The sequence below is a fragment of the Alternaria novae-zelandiae genome (assembly GCF_023758075.1).
Source record: "Alternaria novae-zelandiae strain BMP 2774 chromosome Unknown scaffold_9, whole genome shotgun sequence".
In the NCBI taxonomy this organism is placed as follows: domain Eukaryota; kingdom Fungi; phylum Ascomycota; class Dothideomycetes; order Pleosporales; family Pleosporaceae; genus Alternaria; species Alternaria novae-zelandiae.
In genome coordinates this window covers 1,075,539-1,097,613 of record NW_026056969.1, presented here as the reverse complement: position 1 = coordinate 1,097,613, position 22,075 = coordinate 1,075,539, and the positions used below count along the sequence as shown (strand labels likewise).

General features: G+C 52.8%; 10 protein-coding genes across 10 annotated transcripts; 6 read left to right on the top strand and 4 right to left on the bottom strand.

The window, feature by feature from the left end:
* Positions 1 to 1,220: 1,220 nt before the first annotated feature.
* On the top strand, positions 1,221 to 2,906 carry J4E88_005254 (uncharacterized protein; the record flags this gene model as incomplete). Its single annotated transcript, XM_049398894.1, has 1 exon — positions 1,221 to 2,906. The coding sequence occupies one exon, from the start codon at positions 1,221 to 1,223 to the stop codon at positions 2,904 to 2,906; it is 1,686 nt and encodes a 561-aa protein (XP_049255574.1).
* A 471-nt stretch (positions 2,907 to 3,377) lies between these two features.
* On the top strand, positions 3,378 to 4,343 carry J4E88_005253 (uncharacterized protein; the record flags this gene model as incomplete). The annotated part of the gene is made up of 1 exon (XM_049398893.1): positions 3,378 to 4,343. One exon carries the CDS (start codon positions 3,378 to 3,380, stop codon positions 4,341 to 4,343), a length of 966 nt encoding a protein of 321 aa, XP_049255573.1.
* Positions 4,344 to 4,464: 121 nt separating this feature from the next.
* Positions 4,465 to 5,360, bottom strand: J4E88_005252 (uncharacterized protein; the record flags this gene model as incomplete). Its single annotated transcript, XM_049398892.1, has 3 exons — positions 4,465 to 4,542; positions 4,594 to 5,245; positions 5,293 to 5,360. The coding sequence occupies 3 exons, from the start codon at positions 5,358 to 5,360 to the stop codon at positions 4,465 to 4,467; spliced, it is 798 nt and encodes a 265-aa protein (XP_049255572.1).
* A 322-nt stretch (positions 5,361 to 5,682) lies between these two features.
* On the top strand, positions 5,683 to 7,800 carry MDV1 (Mitochondrial fission protein; the record flags this gene model as incomplete). The annotated part of the gene is made up of 3 exons (XM_049398891.1): positions 5,683 to 5,808; positions 5,860 to 7,479; positions 7,528 to 7,800. The coding sequence occupies 3 exons, from the start codon at positions 5,683 to 5,685 to the stop codon at positions 7,798 to 7,800; spliced, it is 2,019 nt and encodes a 672-aa protein (XP_049255571.1).
* A 759-nt stretch (positions 7,801 to 8,559) lies between these two features.
* On the top strand, positions 8,560 to 10,672 carry J4E88_005250 (uncharacterized protein; the record flags this gene model as incomplete). Its single annotated transcript, XM_049398890.1, has 2 exons — positions 8,560 to 10,600; positions 10,656 to 10,672. 2 exons carry the CDS (start codon positions 8,560 to 8,562, stop codon positions 10,670 to 10,672), a joined length of 2,058 nt encoding a protein of 685 aa, XP_049255570.1.
* An 858-nt stretch (positions 10,673 to 11,530) lies between these two features.
* On the top strand, positions 11,531 to 11,978 carry J4E88_005249 (uncharacterized protein; the record flags this gene model as incomplete). The annotated part of the gene is made up of 2 exons (XM_049398889.1): positions 11,531 to 11,798; positions 11,869 to 11,978. 2 exons carry the CDS (start codon positions 11,531 to 11,533, stop codon positions 11,976 to 11,978), a joined length of 378 nt encoding a protein of 125 aa, XP_049255569.1.
* Positions 11,979 to 12,248: 270 nt separating this feature from the next.
* Positions 12,249 to 14,627, bottom strand: J4E88_005248 (uncharacterized protein; the record flags this gene model as incomplete). Its single annotated transcript, XM_049398888.1, has 1 exon — positions 12,249 to 14,627. The coding sequence occupies one exon, from the start codon at positions 14,625 to 14,627 to the stop codon at positions 12,249 to 12,251; it is 2,379 nt and encodes a 792-aa protein (XP_049255568.1).
* A 567-nt stretch (positions 14,628 to 15,194) lies between these two features.
* Positions 15,195 to 17,441, top strand: J4E88_005247 (uncharacterized protein; the record flags this gene model as incomplete). Its single annotated transcript, XM_049398887.1, has 2 exons — positions 15,195 to 15,704; positions 15,750 to 17,441. The coding sequence occupies 2 exons, from the start codon at positions 15,195 to 15,197 to the stop codon at positions 17,439 to 17,441; spliced, it is 2,202 nt and encodes a 733-aa protein (XP_049255567.1).
* Positions 17,442 to 17,648: 207 nt separating this feature from the next.
* QA4 (3-dehydroshikimate dehydratase) lies at positions 17,649 to 18,719 on the bottom strand (the record flags this gene model as incomplete). The annotated part of the gene is made up of 1 exon (XM_049398886.1): positions 17,649 to 18,719. The coding sequence occupies one exon, from the start codon at positions 18,717 to 18,719 to the stop codon at positions 17,649 to 17,651; it is 1,071 nt and encodes a 356-aa protein (XP_049255566.1).
* Positions 18,720 to 20,122: 1,403 nt separating this feature from the next.
* On the bottom strand, positions 20,123 to 21,879 carry J4E88_005245 (uncharacterized protein; the record flags this gene model as incomplete). The annotated part of the gene is made up of 4 exons (XM_049398885.1): positions 20,123 to 20,646; positions 20,701 to 21,242; positions 21,299 to 21,507; positions 21,562 to 21,879. The coding sequence occupies 4 exons, from the start codon at positions 21,877 to 21,879 to the stop codon at positions 20,123 to 20,125; spliced, it is 1,593 nt and encodes a 530-aa protein (XP_049255565.1).
* Between the last annotated feature and the right edge of the window lie 196 nt (positions 21,880 to 22,075).

The window sequence follows — 22,075 nt, the reverse complement described above, 5'->3', positions numbered from 1 at the left end:
GCGCCCAGGGTCCACGCTCAAAGACGGAGCCAGGAGCTAAACAATGACACCAACACCACTGACGCACCATCGGAGTCTGTCCGGCGGCACGCTATATTTGCTATTTTTGGACCCGCGATCGTGGGCTCACGCTCAACGCTGAACGAAAACTTTACGACCCAGGTGCACATCTACCTTCAAGGACTGGCATGCGTGACAATGAACTCAAACTTACTGCACCCACCGTGCGCAAGGCGACTATCAAGGTACACAGAGATCTGAGACGGCACTCGAATATTTTACGGTTCCGTTCCGTCATTCTCGGAGATCTCGTTGTTGCTTTTGAGACCTGACGGCATCTGCCTTAATTTCGATGGATGACTGAACATCTTGCTAACCTCGTCGGAGTCTCTCGGGTAGACAATACTGCACTGGCGTCGATAGGACCGATAAACCATTGAATGTATGGGCGCGGCAACGATGCTCGAAGTCACACAATACTCTTGCTGCTGATCTGTGGACAAGGAAGAGACAGTCACGTCGTGATTAGCGAAAGCTGGTTGGCAAATCCTTTAAGTTCTACCGCTCATGAACGTGGCTGGAGTCATTCGACCATCTTTGATGCTGGGTGCCAGCGGATCAGTAAGGGCACACGTCTTACACAAGATGACACGTGAGACCCTGCCACAATACACATGAGCAGAAGGAGGGGTAAGATCGGATCAACACTGAAGAGCACACCATATGTACCTGTGTTGTACATCCAGTGAGTTTCGAAGTTCGCTTGACGCAAGATGATGCAGGAATTTTCCAGTGTAGCAAATTTTGAGATCGAGCTTTCAGAAGCAAAATTGCATGTAGGGGCAAGAAAATCCGAGATGTACCACCATCTGTCATACGCGGCCAGTTACGAGTATCGTTACAATCTACTGATTGCGGAATGTGTCGCAAGAAGAGGAGGTGTACCACAGTAAGTACCCGTCCTGCTGCCGTTGCTCACCGGTCGGACCACAAGGTCAAGATACTCAAGTCAGCAAATTGATGGCAACATGCATGGAATGCAGTACACGAGGAACAGAACATCTCCCAACAACGGGTACGTACGCAGGACGCTGGCTTCCCCACACGTTATCTTGAGTATAAACAGCCGACATGGGCACTGTTTCATGCTCGTCACTCGCGGTTCCATCCGCTCTTGCTGCGCTTCCTATACGTTCCGTTATTGTCTGTCTGCTTGACTCATGGATTCTGTTGAGCTCGAAGAACCCTATGACGAGGAAGGCAATTTTAGCTATGACCATAGCGAGGATGACCTCGACAACGATTACACAGGCAGTGGGGACGAGCAAAGTGGTGAGGCCCGATACGCCAACAGTGAAAGCAATGAAAGCGATGAAGCTTCCGATGACGCTTCAGCAAATGTCACGGATGGTGAGCTTAGTGACAGTGTGATTAGCGAAAATCTTTCGATGTCACCAAGCGATGATGACGAGGAAGAGGAGGACGAGGAAGATGGAGAGCTCGAGACAGGCAGCATGGAAAGCGATGTTAGTGGCTCAGACCAAGAGGACGAAGAGGAGGTGAATGACACAGAAAGCGATGTTAGTGGCTCAGACCAAGGGGATGATGAGGAGGTAAATGACACGGAAAGCGACGATATTAGCTCAGATGGCGAGGCAGTATCAATCGACGAAGAAGTCATCGATCCAACGAGCGAAGAGAGCGGCTCGGATAGCGAAGCAGATGATTCGACTGGAGAGGGCGCTGGGGAAAACACCACAGTAGAGTCTGTGGGATACAGCGGCATGTGCAACAATGACAGCACTACACACTATGAGCAAAAAAACGTCTTGAAGAGTACGCGGAGTAGCCCTGGAGGGTGGAAGCAGTTCAAAAAAGGACAGGATACCGCACCTATCCACCATCACAGCACCTATCAAGCTTATCAACTCAATGACAACTATCAATCTACGAATAACCATCAAGCAACCAACAATTATCAGCTGACAAACACCCACCATACGTACAGCGACAGTCCGAAGACCAGCAATTCCTCGACGATCGTTCAGAGCCGAAAGAAAGTTCCAAGATGTCTCCCTGAAGTACAAAATGTGCTCGATGCGTCGACTCTCAATTGCAGCAATATGCCAGCTGGCGTGCAAAAGCTCGCGCACCCAGACGCAGTGTCGTCCAAGATGTCTAAAGACAACACCCGCAGAACCAACGAAGCTTATCTCTCGCACCGTACCAAACCTAATCCTGGTCATGCTGAAGTACCACTTGAAACCAAGCGTCCTCGAACATCGAAGAAAGCTGGGAAGTCGAAAGTCGGCAACGAAATCAGTATGACTGACGAGCTCTTCCTTCCGGTTATATCAACTCAGTCTACCAGAAGCAACCCAAAGCCCACAGCAACAAAACGCTCTCCTCTCATGCACGAGACGGAAAGAATGCCTGTAGCAACTGCAAGTCACATACCCAGCAAGAAAAAGCGAAAGCCTACGGTCCTTGAGATGGAGGGATCTGCAATCCAAGTCCCCACCAACACCAAACAGCAATCCAACAGCAAGGCCAGCGGTACGAAGTTGTCCAAGAACAACGCACTTCGCTCTCATCCTCGGCCACCCCCTGCATCTCTCAGCGACACAGAAGAGACATGGATCCCTACCAGCTTCTCCAACCCCCCTAAGGTTCTTCTCAATGGCATCTTCGCTGGAGTGATGATGCAGAGGCGAAAGTCTACAACAAGCATATTTGATCATGCATCGCATGCAATCATCGGCTTCAGTATGTCGGAAGAGCAAGGCAAGCGGTATAAGGAGGCTGGGATGAAGAAGTACAAGGCGGCCAAGGATGGTTTTGCACTGTGGTGGAAGCCTTATGCGCCATCGGCGGATTACTTTGATAGGGCAGACGAAGTTGAGTGATATGGAAGGCTGGCCTGTGAGATTCCGGATGATTGCCAATTCTTTTTGTCATGCTGTTGTCAACGTCACATGATGGAGTACCTAATTAACGTAGCCTTTTAATTCATCCCTTCCCAATCAGAGACCGCTAAGTATGCTGCAATGGTCGGAGCGAAGAAGCATGCAAAGCCAAGCCTCTGACGTAGTACCCCAGCCTAAAGCCTGCCCATATGTGGTGCAGGCTAAAAGCGACCATACAGACGATGCCATGAGATAGCTGTAATGCCGACGAACCGGTCAGCACCTCGTAAGATGTACACCGATCAGGACAACACCTAGCCGAACGTCATATGCCTCTTCCAACTCAAATAAGAGGTCCTCTTACAAGAACGCCTAGATCACCTTCCCAATTTTGCTTTTTGTATTTCCAATAACAACAAGATTCATTGGTTACGCACGCGATTCTGCAATACCTACCCCTCCATCAGCAACATGTCAGGCATCTTCAACCTCTCAAAGTACCTTCCCCGCGCCTCTCCTCATCATGTCCAGCCTTGCGATAGCGAGAAATGCGCCGAAGACTTTGGTCTCGACGTAATGCTCGTTTACCCAGAGTCGAAAGAGTCGGCTGAAGACTGGCCAGCAAAGTTCCGAGCTATCACGAAGTCAAATGTGTATAGCTTTCGTATGCGGCCAAAGGCATTGTACCCAGAGAAGGACTCCCAAAGCTCTTCAGAAGAGGGCGCAGATCTGCCGACTGATCCAAAACCAGAAGGCGCTTACGACAGGTCATCGACAAGACCGGTTGTATTTGTTGCTGAGACACCCGAAGCTCGAACTGCGTATGAGGAAGTGCGCCAGCCTGAACCGATCGTACTCGACCACATGAGAAGACGAATACCTTTTGCTGGACGTGTCTATGGTGTGATCGAGCTGCGACGTCAATCCAATGTCAAACTCACATGCATGCTCGCCTGGGGGCAATGGAGCTTGCACAACATCGTGAAGAACTACTACGGCTGCCGACGTTCGACCGACAAGTGTCAGTCTGCGAGACAACCGAGAATCGTGACCAATCCGTCAACCGGCTTCGTTATCTTCGTCACGGTCATGTCCATGTTGGACTACTGGATGCAGTACGACATGAATCGAGGGGACTATTACCAGCGACTATGTCTGGTTACTGGAATCACGATGGGCTTCTTGTTGAGTCAGCCTGGTCCGTCCATGGAATCGTTGCCTACGTTGATGGCTGCGATGAACTTGGCGATGACTTGCAGCGCTTTTGGGCACTTGATCTGGCGGAAATATTTCAGCACGTGTGAGAGGAGGCTGGAGCAGAAGCTAGATGAGTGGAAAGAGGAGGCTCGCTGTACCCAAATTTACTCGCGGAAAGACTCCAAGCTCGAATGCGAAGCCCAGAAGCCCCACGTTGTCAAGTTCCACGAGCTGGACTAGACGACGGATAAGCCAGAGGGGAATTCGCGGCGAACAGTCCACTTCGGTCATGTACTTCGAGTGTGAGGGCGGCTTGGGTCAGGGTATTGGGCAGTATTGTTATTCTTGATTGTGCGCGGGTCTACTCCCATTGTGTGCCTTTTAGTCGTTGCATGAGATATTCCACTTCCACCTCCTTTGTCAGGGGAATGACCCAATCCTGTGTTATCTGTTAGTACGCGGTAGGAACAAATGAGGATATTGAAGGTACCTTGTACATGCCAACGACCGCGTCTGCATTCACCTTGGACGAGCCGTTCGCGCCCAGGTCCGGGTCTGTGCCGTACGTCTTGGCCTTTAACCTCAGTCTCTCCAGCACCTTCTTCTCTACCGCAGCATTTGTGATGGCCTCGTCGATACCTTTCCTGTCTTCCTCCTTGATCAACTTCACGAAGCGCTCCGTCTCCTGCTGGAACTTGGCCTCGGCAACGAACTTGCCAAAGTGTATGCGCCGCGACAGGGACTGGATGGTCATGACATCGCAGGTGGCAGAGGACCCGTAGTTCTCCTGCGACTCTCCCCTGTCCTCGCGGTCTGTCTGCAGGCATGCGGCGGGCAGGATGTGCTTGATGTAGCAGTCCTTCAGCTGGGCGTTGACGTTGACATCGTTGGGGTGCAGGATCTGCGGGTAGTTGAGGGGCTTGAGGATGGGCTCCTGGAGGACCTCTGGGAAGAAGGGGTATTCGTCGGGCGACTGGTAGCGGCGGACGAGGGACTGCAGGCGCTCCTGCTCGCGGAGCATCCAGTCGAACAGGCTGGTCTCGGGCTCGCCAATGTCGACGCCGCCGGGCACGTAGATGGTCCGGTTGAGGGGGAACTGCACGCGCTCGATCAGATGGAAGGTGATTGTGTCCTCGAGCCGACTGTCTGCTGTCAGTAGGACTCAGGCGCGCATGGCGGGGAGGCGTACATGAGCTGGAAGCGGATGTTGGCCAGGTCAAGCGCCTTGGACGCGTCGGAGAGGTCAATCGCGTCCATGGTTCCTCCCAGTTATTCCCAAAGCGTGACTATGCGGGTGAATGATGTTTGCAGCCATGGCAGTCCGGTCGTGTCCCGAGCATCGGCGTGCTCTTCGGCGGATGACGCAGGCGGGTGCCGACTGGTGAGCTCGATAGTCACTCCCCTCCGCAACACCACTATCACCATCTCGAGCACCCGACGCGCCTCCCGCCTCACCGCCTATTGGCCTTTTGTAGCACACGCGAGCACCCGGTCTGAGATCCTAATGCGAAGATAAGGATGCCCTAGCGACGTCTCCTTCACTGCGCCGCCCGTTGAGTCTCCCGCCACGCCTGCTCGCATGGCCTCGTCCACCGCCCGCAATGGATCCCCAGGTCGCGGCCGGTCCACCAGCCCGCGCTCGCCGCGGTACTCGCAGGCCTTTGACGACGACGACGAGAGCAGCTTCATAGACTCGCTCCCCGATGTAGCCCCACCGCACCTTCCCTGAGCCCACGGTGATGCTAATGCTCGCTAGACCCGCCATCTGCAAGCTTTTGGCAAAAAAGTCACAGCCACCGCCGGCAGCTTGATAGGCGCCGAAGGAGTCACCCAGCACTACCAGAACGCCATTGGCGAGCTCCACCGCGAGCTCAGGCGCCCGCTGATGCAGCGCTCCGTCTTTTCCTTCGCCCAGACCACCCCCCGCGAGATCGTGCGCTCGCGAATCTCCGTCCCCGAGATCCAGCAGCGCGCCCTCGCCTACATCCCCAACGACCTGCTCTCCAACATCCCCGAGGACAACGCCGAGTTCTCCCTCTTCCAGGGCTTCGAGGCCTCGCTGCCCGACGCCCCCGACAGCCATGCGAAGAAACACGGCCGCCACAACGCGCGCGGCCAGCGCCTGATCGGGGGCGGGGAAGACGACGACGATCCCAATGTGCCCCCCTCGATGCAGAAGCTGCGGAAGCAGCGCAACAGCATGGGCCACCGCCTCGAGATGATGGGCGTGCGCAAGCACATGTGCGTCGCCGAGATACACGAAATCGACAACAAGATCGCCAACCTCAATACCATGCGCAAGATGGTCCTCGACCGTCTGGCGGGGCTTGAAATCGAAGAGGGCGAGCTGGAGCAGGACCTGCTGACCGTGGACAACCGCATCGAGGACCTGCAAGAAGAGCTGGACGACGAGGCTGCACTGGCGCCCAAGACGGCAGGGTCGCAGACAAGCGACGAGCAGTCAGAAGGCAAGGGCGAATTCATGTCCGAGTCGATATACCAGAAGATACCCTCCTCGCCCAAGACGAAGAACAAGGCCAAGCGGCTGTCAAAGAGAATGTCCATGCCCGTACTACACGAGCATCTGCAGTCAGGATCTAAGATCAAGGAACTGCCCGCGCATATGGACGCCATCACCGCCATGGACTTTGACGCTCCGTGGGGCATGATGGTTACCGCATCGCTAGACGACACAGTACGAGTATGGGATCTGAGCGCCGGACGGTGCATTGGAATGCTCGAGGGGCATCTCTCCTCCGTGCGCTGCTTACAGGTCGAAGAAAACATCGTCGCAACCGGTTCAATGGACGCGTCGATAAAACTCTGGGACCTGAGCAAGGCCGAATACGCGCCCATGGACAACCGGATAAACAAGCCCGATGAGGAGAGCGACGATGGTCTGGCATTTGAGAACTCGGAAGACGCACCGCCTGCGCCACCGTCGACCAGCATGCAAGACTGTCCCCTCTTCTCCCTCGAATCACACGTCGACGAAGTCACTGCGCTACATTTCCGTGGCGACACTCTAGTTTCCGGTTCTGCAGATAAGACACTACGGCAATGGGATCTGGTCAAGGGACGATGCGTGCAGACGCTCGATGTCCTCTGGGCTGCCGCCCAAGCCACAGCTACGAACACCTCCAACAGCACATGGCGACAGACGGGACGCTCTGCAGACTCCTCTGCCGACTTCGTAGGCGCCATACAGTGCTTCGATGCTGCACTTGCTTGTGGTACCGCCGACGGTATGGTACGTCTATGGGATCTGCGTAGCGGCCAAGTTCACCGAAGTCTTGTCGGTCACACAGGCCCCGTTACAGCCCTGCAATTCGACGATGTCCATCTCGTGACCGGTAGTGCCGACAGGAGTATACGCGTAAGTCAATTATCTTTCCTCTGACTGTTCCCTGACTAACATGCACAGATCTGGGATCTCCGAACGGGCGCCATCGCGGACGCCTACGCTTACGACCACGCCATTAGCAGCATGATGTTCGACTCACGCCGAATCGTGTCTGCAGCAGGTGTAGACGTAGTCAAGGTCTACGACAAGACAGACGGAAGGCACTGGGATTGCGGACCCGGAGCTGACGAGAACGACAAGACGACACACTCCATCATCGAACACGTCAGGATAAAGGATGGCTATCTGGTTGAAGGACGTAGAGACGGTACCATTGGTGTCTGGTCGTGTTAGCAGAACTATAGAGGTAGAAGCGATGAGGATTGTATATAAGAACGGGCTGCGCATATGCCAGTCATGTAAATGGCAAAGTGTTGTACTGTCGCAAGATACTCATTACGATATCACTATCAATCAATTTTATGCCACTGCAAGCACCAAGATTTCCTCCACCCAACGTCAGTCGTGATGCATGCGGGCCGCTTCCTGACGGGATATCGATACAGATAGTATCCACAATGCCGTGCTAAACTCAATCAAACACGAAGTCTGCCCGGGCGGGATGCATGCATCGTGAGGAACAAGTTCAGTACACTAGTAGAGAATACATCAACTCACAGTGATGTTTAGAGATGTATCCGTATTAGTTGTAGGCTGTATCTCACTTTCTGGCTATGCAATAGAGACATGGAAACATAGTTCTGATAGGTATAGTAGACGTTATAAGCACGCGGCAGACGGGGCCAGTGGAAGCTTGGTTGGTGGTGGAACCATGCAAGGATGGCCCGCGAAGCTCCGATCTGCCATGGTGACGTAACGCAGAACCCCGATTGACATTTCCGCGCTCTGAGACGCCTATCCCTGCTCCCACGCCGCCGTGGCATGTGCATACTACATTCGCTTGTCCTATCTGCCTATGCCTTCTCATCTCTAATTTTGCAATTGAACCGTCAATTGCTGGCACCCCTCGCGTAGGCGCCTACCTCGATCCCATCTTATCGCCGGCTTCCTCTGCCGGTTCCACGTGCTCCGCCAGAGCTCCGAATTCCCGCCATGCTCCCACGACAGGCCGCGTCGCTGTCGCGCGGGTACAATGCCACGTCCAGAGCCTCAATTCTCTGCAGACGGTTACCGCGAGCGACCAACACACAATTCCGCACATCCTTCAGCAATGGGAGCCCAGCATCCGCTGCGAGACGCGCCGTCGTGCAGACTTCACAATTAAGCAGGCAAACCCCCACCACGACCGCGGTACGAACCGTCTCGACGAAACCCCTTCAAGCTCCGCGATCACGCCTCGCCCGGTATGCGTACCGAACAGCAGCCATGCTTGGCTCTTTCGTCGCGGTTAGCGGTGTCTTGGTCATCGCCTTCTTCGTCTACGACGCCTACACATACAACGAGGACCCTATCGCGACCGATATCCCCGTATCCGAGCTCGCACTCAGCCCGAGGAGAGGTGGACCCAAGAACCTGCCTATCGCCGACCACTTCGTAGACGACGACGAAACGCCCGAGAATAAGAAACTCAAGCACAAGCCAAAGTTGGTCATACTGGGTACGGGCTGGGGCAGCGTGGCCCTTCTGAAGCAGCTGAACCAGGATGACTACCACGTTGTCGTCATATCGCCGTCCAATACCTTCCTATTCACGCCGATGCTACCTTCCGCTACCGTCGGAACGCTAGAGCTCCGGTCCCTTGTCGAACCAGTACGAAAGATTGTCAGGAGAGTGCGCGGGCACTTCCTAAAAGCAAAGGCCGAGGACGTGGAGTTCTCTGAAAAGCTCATCGAGTGCTCAGCTGTAGACGCCAAGGGCCAGGAGCAACGGTTTTATGTCCCCTATGATAAGCTCGTCGTCGGAGTCGGATCAGTCACAAACTCGCATGGTGTCAAGGGTCTCGAACACTGCCATTTCCTCAAGGATATCAGCGATGCCAGGATCATCCGTAACCAGGTCGTCAAGAACCTCGAGTTCGCGTGCCTACCGACAACCTCAGACGAGGAGAGGCGAAGACTTCTATCGTTCGTAGTTTGCGGTGGTGGACCTACCGGCGTAGAGTTCGCGGCCGAGCTCTTCGACATGCTCAACGAGGATCTCTGCAAGCTCTACCCTAAGCTTCTACGCAACGAAATCTCCGTCCACGTTATTCAGTCCCGAAGCCACATCCTGAACACCTACGAAGAGGCTCTATCTCAGTACGCTGAGCAACGTTTTGCCCACGACTCGGTCGACATCCTCACAAACTCGCGCGTCAAAGAAGTCCAATCGGACAAGATCCTCTTCTCGCAAAAGGACGAGAACGGCAAAGTGGTTACCAAGGAGATCCCCATGGGTTTCTGTCTATGGTCAACTGGTGTTGCGCAGACCGATCTCTGCAAGCGACTCGCCGCCAAACTCGACGGACAGAACAACAAGCACGCACTAGAAACCGACACACATCTTCGTCTGAATGGCTCGCCTCTCGGTGACGTTTACGCTATTGGTGACTGCGCAACCGTCCAAAACAACGTCTCTGATCACATCGTCAACTTCCTACGCACGACTGCCTGGGAGAAGGGCAAGGACCCCGAGAAGCTACAGATCTCGTACTCGGACTGGCGCGGCATCGCCAAACGCGTCAAGCAGCGCTTCCCACAAGCAGCAAACCATCTTCGCCGCCTAGACAAGCTGTTCGAACAGTACGACAAGGACAAATCTGGCACTCTGGACTTTGGCGAGCTTAGAGAGCTGCTCTTCCAGATCGACTCGAAGCTCACATCCCTACCCGCCACCGCCCAGCGCGCTAACCAGCAGGGTGAATACCTCGGTCGCAAGTTCAACAAGATCGCCCAAGCAGCCCCCGGCATGGCTCTCAATAACGTGGACTACGGTGACCTGGACGATGCGGTGTACAAGGCTTTCGAGTACAAGCATCTCGGTAGCTTGGCATACATCGGTAACGCAGCCATCTTCGACTACAACGGCTACGGCTTGAGCGGTGGTCTACTAGCCGTCTACCTATGGAGAGGCGTCTACTTTGCACAGAGTGTTAGCCTCAGGACAAGGTGTTTACTCGCCATGGACTGGACCAAGAGGGCGTTGTTTGGACGAGGTATGTCATTCCTTTCTTGGCAGTGTATGATTGTAACTCAGCTAACATGCAATAGATTTGATGAACTTCTAAGCGATACATGGTTTACTTTTGCGAAGCGTAGATCGATAGACCGATGACCGTTTTTCGGTACCTCATCTTCCTATGTAGATTATTCCTTGTTCGATCTCTTGAGGGCGGCTTGATGCTGTCACTTTTACCAATATATTTTACCTTGTTCAGCAGTATACATGTAAGCGTCGGTGAAACTTTTGGCTTTGCTCTACCGAGCGTATAGCTGAGTCCACGCAGCGGCGTACCTACTGTAACTCGTCTCACCGCTGTCTTCCCATGATCATGTGCACAACAACATGGTTTCAATATCGTTGTTCAATGTATGCTGAGTTGAATAGACGGTCTACATCCCATGACGACGAGGTACGGGCACAGAGAGTAAGCCGGGTCACGCCATGGAAATAACGGGCATACAAAGTAAGCCGGGTCACACCATAGGAATACTCCCCTCTGCCCCACACTTCAATGGAGTTTTGTCTTTGTGTTAGCTGAGCCGGGATCTTTGTGCTTTCAGTGCGATCAATAGACTTGAAAATACACCGAGTTGCTGTGCAACGTTCTCGTGGTGGAGGTAATGCGGATAGAAAAACCTCACGCCACTCGTCAGCGTACGACGAGCGTACACAGAATACACCGTCTTTGGTAGAGGTGGTACTGCTTCGAGGATGTGTGCTGGTACAGGTATGATACGGGGGTGGGCAGAAAAAGAGCAAGTGAGTCGATGAGGATGTATAAGTATCACCGGCTTCTATCCATCTCTAGAAGCAAAATAGACAGCATTCTCGACAATCAAACTTCCAATATCAACATCCATCGCTTTGCTCCGAAAGTTATCTAAATCCTTCTCAAGCAAATATGCCAGCCACCACCACATCCATGCTTTCCACCCTCCTCCTCGCCATTCCTCTACTCTTCCCCTCCGCTGCCACTGCCGCCGCAGTCGTCAAGAAAGACGTATCATCCGCAGTCGTAGTATCTCCCGAGGCAGCCCTCGTAGACGAAGCCGTCACCTTCACCTCGTTCCCCAGCCGCTCTGAGTGCCTGTCCAACCAGAGCGGAACCCGATACGCGAACCCCGATGCCGGCTGTTACCATTTGCCCGGGCAATCCATGGATGTCAATGGCATAGCTGGTGGTTGCCGTGGTATGTATTACCGTCTCTATATGGTTGAATGCGAAAGCATGAGAGCGCTGACTTGTCCTGCTTAATGCAGTCTTCATTTACGAATCCGAAAACTGCGATGGCCGTGAACGGCAGGTCGGATCTGGAGAGATCTGTGTGGATATTGAGAGCTTCAATACTATCAAGGTTTTCTGTGGTTGAGCGGGGATAGCTCTGGGAGAGTTGTTGGGGCTGTATCCTGAGGATGTCGAATGAGATTTGTGGTGGAAGTGAGGTCTGGTTTTGTGCTGTCGTTTCTTTGATCATTGCATTCAACATGCGACTCTTATATTTGTACCGAGAAAACCCCAGTGTGGATAGCTAGGCGAATGAAGCTGCGTCGCGCTGATGAACGTACTCTTAATAACTTATGTACCCGTGAACATGCAGTGTAGTCGAGGCGTGTATATCGGCTGCCCCGCAATGCTGTCTTCAAGGCTCTTGCTCATCCATCGCTTCAAGCCGCGTGCGGACCATGTTAGGGTTCGAGTGTCCTTGTTCGTCGGTCCAGCATTTCAACACTTCTTCGCGCATAATCCTGCGTGGAGCTCTCTTGCCTGTGAAAAGTTCGAATTGAGCGAAACCTTGTTCAGGCAACAGATCAAGGCCATCCAAGCAGATCCATGATGCTGACGCTTCTTCGCGAACTTGTCTTGTCAGTGGCGTATTGAGAGTTCGGTAGGCAAGTTCTATCACTACACCTCCAGAAGGAGATTGCATCCATTGAGTGGGCAGCGTAAAGTCAGGTGATGGTTCATCCCCTACAGGATGCGTAGGTATACATGATACAATGACTGTCGGTGCACGGAGATCCTTTGGCCAGGGATCGGTCCTTGACTCAAGTATGCGAAACGTAGGTTGAGATCCCTGGACGAACGATGGGAAGAGCTTTGCCGCCGATGGGCTTGCAGCTAATGCGGAGAAGTAGCTGACGAGCTTCTGCGCATTCTTGACTGTTCGGTTGAAGACCACGATGTTCTTGATGCCAAGCTGCAACATGGCATATATCGCCGCCCTAGCCATACCTCCTGACCCAATGACCAGGCTGGAAGTGGTTGTTGGCCGCACAGCATTAGCGGGAGACAGACCTCTTCGTATGCAAGATCGGATGCCTATCCAATCCGTGTTGTCGCCAAATAGCGCTTTGACAGGTCCGGATTGATTGCGCTCCTGGTAGAGCTCAACGCCATCCGCATCGGGAATGCTGCCATCCTCGTTGAGGTGGCGAATTGGGAGAAGCGTGTTGACTGCTCCAATCGCTCGAGCGTGGCGACTTAGCGAGTGAGAGAGAGCAACCGCATCGACTTTGAATGGCTGGCTGACTGCAGTGCCGCCAAAGTTCGGCCGTCGTATCAACTCCCGTATGTTTTCGTCCAGTGTCGCAGTTTGGAGGCGGTCAAAGTGGTGAGGCATACCACATGCTCGATATGCCGCATTGTGCATAGCAGGGCTAAGACTGTATCCCGCTGCGGCCCCGATGATGTAAAACTCCATAGGGTCATATGTAAACGAAGCATATAGAATATGCGTAGCTTCTGTCACAGTAAGCCATGAAGTTTCTGGGTTTCTTTGTGCTCTGGTCTCAAAATCTGCGCTCTTTCGTAGCTTTTCTGGTATCACAGGGGTCAAAACCTGGTTGAAGCAAGCAGAACGCCGGCCAGCGCGTCCGGTGTTGTAACATATTATGGGTATTCTCGGTGACTTGGCGTATATAGTGTTGCGAAATGATTGTATAGCGGCGTTATCGTCCATGAAGTTCGCTGGCCGGGTAAAGCGTACCAGGCTGCAGCCCAATCGCATTGCTGTATCGTATTTCTCGAGCCAGAATACATCGTACCAGTCCATGGCTGCGTGAAGATGGCCAATTATCTTGGTTGAGCCCCTCGACGCAACGATTGCGCGGATCAGCTCCTCGTCCATGGTAAGATCCACTGTGGCGAACTCAGGTGCCATTCGTAGACCGTACCACAAGTTTGCCAGGTAGGACGTTGTGGAATGGCCTGAATGTGCTGAAGGCGGCATCGTGTGAAATATTATCGGGGTCACGGTACTCCTTCGCACTCTGAATATACTCTTGCTTATGTTCTCCGCGTGATCCGCTGTAAGCTGTGCGGGTTCAACAACTATCTCGAATGCGTCACAGCCAAATTCCAGCTCTTCAATGTCGACTTCTTCAGGCGTAAGATCTGATAGTTCAACCTGAACGGCGCATGTGTAATTTCTGAGCTCTAAATCGACATACGATAATGGGAAGTGACCAGGGTCGAGTGTGGGCGCGTCACTCTTGATCTTTCTGCGGGTATTCGTGGGAGATAGGATAAGTGCCAAAAACTTGAAGAAGGTTCTTTCCGCTCGTTTTAGCGTCAGGAAAGCTGGCACAGAGGGCTGGTGTGCAGGTGCAACCGAGAGGTGAGCTGCGTTCGTTTCGGATATGTTGTAGAACTCGTAGTTCGAGCATCGCCGGAAAACCGGAGTACTGAGAGCAAGCAACTCTCGGACTTTGGATTCGTCCGTATCTAAGTATTCGCGTACACTGCGCACGTCTCGTGTAATGTGTATCACTGGGTGCGATGCGGAAAATTCATGCAGTAGAGCTTGGCTACTGCTATCCAGCGGAAATCCTCCGTTGCAGACGATAATGGCGCCTCTGCTGTGGTTTTGTAATGTGTCGCGTAGAATCTCCTCCTGCCGGAGGCTACGATTCGAAGATCCAAACTGTTTGCGGTACGCAGCGGTCGAGAAGCCTGTTGCAGTGTGGAAGACACTTTCCATGTCGATGACCCTTCGCTGGCAGGCTACTGAAGCCATCATTGCCAGTGTTGCTTTGCCTGTGCCATGCATGCCAATGAGCACGATAGACGCCCGTGAGTCAAACATTCTTCGGCATTCGTACTGTGTGGGTGCTGGTGTTGACCTTGCCGAATTCGGTAGACTTCGCTGTTTGGACGCCGGCGGAGATGGTGTTGGCAGCGAAGCTCGCCCGTCCATCGCTCCGTTTTCCGTGTTCATTGCAGCAAATGAACGCTTCGCACCAACCGTCATGGAAGCCATTGTTTACGGGACCTGGAATATAGAAAATTTAGTTCCAAGATGTCAACAACGTGAAGCAGAACATGGTGCTGCAGTTGGCAGCGACGAGTGCCTTAGCGAAACACGTGATAGCGATGGGCCCCGCTTTTCCACGGGGATAAAACTTTATCCTGGTGCGCAGACGCTTCCCCGGCTTTCTCCAGTGCTTCACTAGGTAAGCTCGATGGCGTCTTTAGCAAGATGCTCGACCACCCCATATCTGAGTGATCACCAATCTGCTCTATCGGCAAGGCTCTATGAGGCGCTTTCGTGTTTTCTGTGCGACGGCAAACGATCGCTGCCGAACCCATGTCTTTACAAACCCAGGAGAAACGCCGGCAGGTCACACAAGACATACCGGTAAAACGGTTTCGGGTATCAAGAGCTTGCGATCAGTGTCGCAATGCCCGCGAGAAATGTGACGCGAACCAGCCCAGCTGCTCTCCCTGTCTGGACGCCAAGCGCACGTGTACATACACGTCAAACCCGAAGAAGCGAGGGCTCCAGCCCGGCTACATACGCAGTCTTGAAATGACACTGGCCTTCATTTTCCAACAGCACGCTGAGATTGAGACTTCAGTACACGAGCAACTGGCCCAGGAGAATACGGTCTTGCTAGCGAGGGGTACTAAGGACTCGAATCGTTTGCACAAGAGCTGGACCAAGAGCAGATTTTGTCGAGATGTTACCAAAGCATTGTCCGGAGAGCAGATAGGAGCAAGCGAGGACAGGCCGCCAAGTTCAGACGAAGACAGTGAGGTGGACACTGAAGATGCCACGCTTCTCCAGATGACACCAAAAGCTCAGTCTCAGCATTCGGTACTAGCCCTACGTGCCTATTTTGATGAGTGCTGACTTATGCAGATATCATGGCAAAGTGACACGAACTACGTGCCGCAGGCTATGCGCCCACCTCCATTACCGGACCTTCATTCACCGCGTCTGCAACAATCTACAGGCTCTTCTCCCCTTACCCCCCTGCCTACAGACTGCTGGAGGTTGATTGAGATATACTGCACGTATACACAATGCTGGCTGCCCATCGCGGACAAGCTTGAGATCCTCAAGCTATCGTATTCTTATGCGGAACAAGGTTTGGCTCTGTCAAGCGATATGTCCAACTCGGGAAGTTATGCAGAGATGTGGAGTGTATTTGCAGTCGGCTCTACGCATGATGACGCGAGCCTCGCGGGAGATAGCTATCATCCATGGCCGTCCGGGAGACTTTACGATATCGCGAGGCAACTTATCCCCAATGAGCTAGGCAAATTCGAACTGGGTCACGTCAAGGCCCTTCTCAACCTAGCATTGTTCAACATTCACGGGAAGTTATTCGATGCTGCCTGGCATCTTGTCGGCGGTGCTTTACGACTAGCCCTCATGCTTGCAGAATCGCCAGATGCTGTTACACTTCGGCTCAAGCATGTCATCTCGAGTTGTTTTGTGCTTGACAGTCTCTTGGCCTTACATCTCAAACGGCGCCCGTACCTCGACAGGGCCGATCTTTCGTGGATGGGCAAGATAGAGGAAGATGGCATGGAAGAATGGCAGCCATGGGGTGGGCATCTCAATCTTGGTCCATCACGTCTGTCAAACTCTCCGACACTCGCTTTGAGCACTTTCAACGCTCTCATGGAACTGGTTGACATTCTCCGATGTACGTCTATGGAGCGGACGGCGCCAAACTTTCTACATGAGATGATTGGCCGACTTGAGATGTGGAAGTCAGCGTTACCACCAAAACTCGATTACATTCGGAAAGATCCACCTTCTACACCACCGACCCCACCTGCATTGCTTCTCCGATTCACTTATCTCGTCACTGCGTTTACTCTCGTTCCATCTCAGGCATGGCTTCAGCAGATCTTGGACATGTTAAACATCCTACAACAGCAGCTTGGCGTCACAAGAATGCCAGCTGTCATTACCTGCTTATTACAAAGCATCAAGAGAAGTACCAACAGTCTGACTCTGGATCAACCGACACATACTCGAATTCACGAGTTATTTGCTGCCCTTGGTCACTCATCACAAGAGACCTCGAAGAGAGCATCATCGGGTTTGCGATCGATATCGGTCACTTTAAGAGACGCGTCTTCGGAAGATTCTGGAACCGTTCAGACCTCTCCGCAGTCTCTTGTCTCACGACATAGCGGTCCGTTCACCGATCGGTACCAGCAACCGCCCAACCAGTCTACAATGGTCCATCCAGATATGAATGTTAGCCATGCAGGTCACAGTCTGCAACCATTCGAACCCAATCTATTCGATTTCGGGATGGCCGGCCCAATCTTCGACCCCCATGATCCTTATAATGCTTTAGTCTCGGGTGATTTGGGAAGTTTCCTTGACGACTTCGCGTCAAAGCATGGTGCCAAGAAATTACAAAATCAACCGCAGTTTATGGAGAACCTCGGATTTTCATCGGAAGTAAGCATGGCTGATCTATTGGCGGCTGATACTGGCCGTTTCATGCCTACTGCATCGAACCTAGGCGTAGATAACAGCGAGGAATCCCCTCAATTCCCGCTCAATACTTTCTACGATGCTGGGTGAGCGCGACTGCAGGCTCTTTAAGCTCAGAAAGTAAGCAATGCCTAGCTCTCCAAGAAGTCCAGAATAGCAGAGTCAATACGTATGCCTTCATCGTTCTGGGCATCGCATTTAGGAACGATGCTCGATTGTTGGGTATCTTCTACATATAGACTGTCAAACGATAAGAAGCACAGGAAATTGAACAAGAAAACCACATCCGCTTCCACCTCATAGCCGCGCATACTCGGCTTGTCCCACATTGCTCACTTCGTTTCGCGGTCTCTCCATAGACGCCAATGTATCATACGCCGCACCCGTACCAAGCTGCAAATCATGGCACATGGCATACCACGCGGTCGCAGCGCGCTGTGCCAGTTCTTCAACGACCCCCTTATCCTCTCTGTTCATGACTCGATTGAACAACTCCATGCTGACCCAGCCCTCAAATCCAATGTCCTTGATGATGGCACGCGTGACATCTTTCACGGGCAAGTACGCTCCACGACTAGTCTCGCCATAAAACAGCCTGCAGTTCCTGCTCCAAGACATGCGAGCTGGCTGTTCGGCGTTGTAGAAGGGATGACCGGGAAGCAACGGTTGTGCGAGACGCTCGGCGTCGACGATCTGGATGAAGAATATCTTCTCTTTGTGAGGTTTGATCTGGGCAACTAGTCGTTGTATCGAGTCGCGAACTGCCTGATCAGCTCCTACGACCTTTCCAGATTCGGCGGTAGGGTCTGCATATATTCTGCCCAGGATGTTGAAGCTGTCCAGGCAGATGCCAAAATTCGATCGATCAACACGTTGTACGATATCCCAGCACACTTCCCATTTGTCAACGTGTGTTCCCCAGCTTAGGCTTTCGTATGCGAATCGGATGACTGGTGTCTGTTGCAGCCCAAGGTCTGCAATCTCTCGAAGGTCACTGACGATGAGGTCCGTATCGGAGGATGTCTGGTTGGGGGGTAGAAACGACGAAGGGACTTGGACTATGTCTGTTCGGAGGACATGCGCTAGCTGCATCCAAAGCTTCATCTCTTCGACCCGCTCAGCGTGTCGCTTCCTGTCCAAGAGACCTTCATAGTGCATGAAAGGCTGCAGACATATGATCTCCAGGCCCAGGGAAGAGCAAAGATCGTAGACTGAGGCAGCGCCAGCCAGTAGGTCGGATGGCTTGTCGGACCCGGCGTGATCGACTAGGTCCTCGTAGAAGAGCTCGATGCCCTCTAGTCCGTGTTTCGCCGCCATGGAGAGTTTGTGTTCGAGGCTGTGGCCAGCGTAGCATCGGCCTAGCGACATGGAGGAGATACCTGGGCGGCACGGCATAATGCTGATAGAAGATAGAAGATAGAATATGGAGGATAGAAGATAGAAATGGAGGCGTATGTAATATGCAGTATGGTAATGTGAAGGTGAAACTACAGTGTGAATACTGAGAGGCTAGCTATCATACTTGTGAAGCTGATAACATATCTATAAGCAGCTGGCGTACATTCCAGGCCGTTCCTAACCCACCGATATCCTGATCAACGCATCCTGCACGACCGTTTCCTACCATGCACATACGCATTGAACCTTCCTCGTCCAATCACGCTCGATGAGCACTTGTCGCTCGCCATCCCGGAGTAATGTTGGAAAATGAAACACACTCCTTACGCAACCGCGATGTGCCGTGTCAAGCAGTAGGCAAGCCCAGCCTGGTGACATCTTGGTGGTGCAGATGGGGGTTCGGCGCTAGCCGGGCGGAAAAGAGCTCACACCCGTGGCCAGGTGCATCGCGCCACTTCGGTCATCGGTTCCCGATCGAAAAATGGGCCGTATCACTCTTGCATCTCCAAGCCAAGGCGCGCTATGGGAAAACACATGAGAGGTATTCTATGACAGCTTTCTAAACGTTCTAGTGAGCCACACGCTGTGATAATCCACAGTCTCGTACCAGCAGCTAGACGTTATTGCTGCATAAGGCCGTAGAAGCGCAGCGGGCAGTTTTGGACGCCGGTGGTTTTTCGCAAGTATCCATAGATATCATCGGTTGGTTGACGTCTGTACGACCACTCTGTCAATAAGAAAGATCCGACACTTCTAGTGACCCGGGCGTGCGAAACTGTCCGGCTGTGTAATTTAAGCACCTGCAGTAATGCATCATCAACGGCCAGCCCGAAAGCAGAGTCCGCACCGACCTGACAGCTAAGCTAGAGGCGCTCACTCTTCTGCGCGACCGCGTGCTCGGGGTCGAAGGCACGTGGAGAAAGCCTTCTTCCCGCCGGTAATGATTAGCGGTTTCGAGCCGACATAGCCGACACGTGTGAAGGCGTTGATTCTCATGTTGCGGAAGGCCAAACCGCCCTCTATGCTGTAGGGGCTATGACGTCATTGGGATCGCTGGTTGGACTCGCGGTTCACGGTCATAATGCCTTGGCTATCTCGAGAAGTATTCCAATGACCTTAGTGATAAGTCTACCTCGGCTGCACTGAAGACTGGCCAACAGGCCGGCCCCTAATCCAGTGCTGAAACTCGAGTGCCCGCGCAGGTAGCCAGGAATCGCTATTGTAACCGTTTTCTGTCCTTGGATAGTCCTGAACAGTGCACATCACGAAGAATGTAGTCATGAAGGCGGATATTGAAGAACTCTCAGGTGATGCTCATTGATCATGATATATTCATTTGCACGCGATTACGAGTGCGTGTTACTACCTAACACTCAAGCCATCTCAGTGTGCTCATCTGCCCTTGCCTTCTCGTCCCTAATCGTCAAGTTTACTTCCTCATTCTCCTTCATCCTGTCCACAAGGATACCATGTGCCTTGAAAGCGGGCTTGATGGTGAAGAGCTCGTCCATGCGCTCAAGCGGGACTCCCTTTGTCTCGGGTATCAGGAAGAAGACAAAGGGTATAGAGAGCAGCATGAGGCATGCGAAGAACATGTATACTCCGTAGCCCATGGAGGCAAACATCTGGGGTGTAAATCGAGAGATGATGAAGTTCCAGAACCAGTTGTTTGCTGCGGCGAATGCCTGACCCAAGGAACGCGTCTGCTGGCTGTACATCTCGGAGTTGATGACCCATGGAGTACCGTTCCATGAAGGGGTGTAGAAGGCGGTCCAGAGGTAGAAGAAGAAGACTGCGCTGATACCGCCGGAGGAGAGTTCGCCCGAGGCGTTCTTGTTGTTCGTTGGGTCGGCGATCTTGATGTAAGCAGCAATGTACCACATGCACAGAGATCCACCTGGTTACGTAGTTAGTGTATGTTTCGTATCCTGTTGATGGATTGAGAACTTACCAAGAGCACCGAACATGAGCAGCTTAGTGCGACCGAGGCGGTCGATGAGCCAGATAAGCCAGACAAAGGTCAGAACGCACTTGACGACACCGAAGATACCAGTGGTAAGGAAGCCTTCCGTGACGCCAAGACTCTTGAAGACAGTTGGAGAGTAGTAGTTAATGGCGTTGATACCGGATCCGTTCTGCCAGAGGAAAAGCATGCCGCCGAGGAAGATGCGGTATTGCACCTTGCGTTGTTTAAGCGCAAGGAACGGTTTCCAGAATCCAGGTCCGACAGTGATTCTGTCATGTTCGACCTGAGCATCTATGGCATCGAGCTCTTCCATAATGTATGTGTGGTCTTGAGGAAGGTTACGGATCCAGCATAGATCCTTCAGTGCTTGTTCGCGCTTTCCCTTCGTCAGGCACCATCGAGGTGATTCCGGCATCCAGAAGGCGCCAAGCAAGAGGCAGCCAGCAGGAATGAGTTGCACAGCGAATGGAATGATCCATTGCTTGTGAGAAGGCTCCATCGTCTCCTGAAGACCGTAGTTGATCCAGCTATGACTGTGTTAGTACGTGTTACTCTCGAACGGGATCCAGTTTGCATGACTTACAATCCAACAAGACCTCCCATTTGCCAGCCGAGCTCGTAGATACCGACCAGTCGTCCGCGCACAGCTGGTGGTGATAATTCGGAGATGTAGATAGGAACCATGTTGCTGCATCCACCAACTCCCAGACCTGCTAGTACACGACCACCAATGATCAAACCGAGGCCTCGGTCGCCATTGGCACCCAACATCATGCCAGCACCCAAAATGAACTGAATATGTCAGTACTTGCCCCAGTATATTTGTAAAGTACTCGGGTGACTCACGATGAGTACCCAGAGAATGAGCGACTTCCTCCTGCCAATGTAGTGACTGGACGCATACGCTCCAAAAGCTCCGAAGAATGCACCAGCTTGGTACACCGAGACGATGTTGGCCTTCGTCAGATTCAACTCGGCGGGGTCCATCTCCGCGAAACGGAATTCCTCAACGAAGGATGGCAGGGCCAAAGTCGTGCCAATGAAGGCACTGTCGTAGCCGATCATGCATGCTGCCCATGATGCAATGCATGCTGCTGTGTAGACTCTCCAGTTGTAAACCGCCTTTGGTGTTGGTCGATCTTCGACGATGGTAAGGAGACCCATGTTGGTGTAGTGATCCGATGTGCCTTAGGAAATCCAAAGTGATGGACTCAGATGGCACCGATGAAGGTTGCTAGCCAGACAGGTAGGCGTAGCTGGGGCGAGATGAGGAGTACTTCAATGGACGAAGATCGGCCTACACCTATATATCCCGACCGAGAGGAACCCGGCAACGTGCTGTTTTGCGGAGTATGTGGAG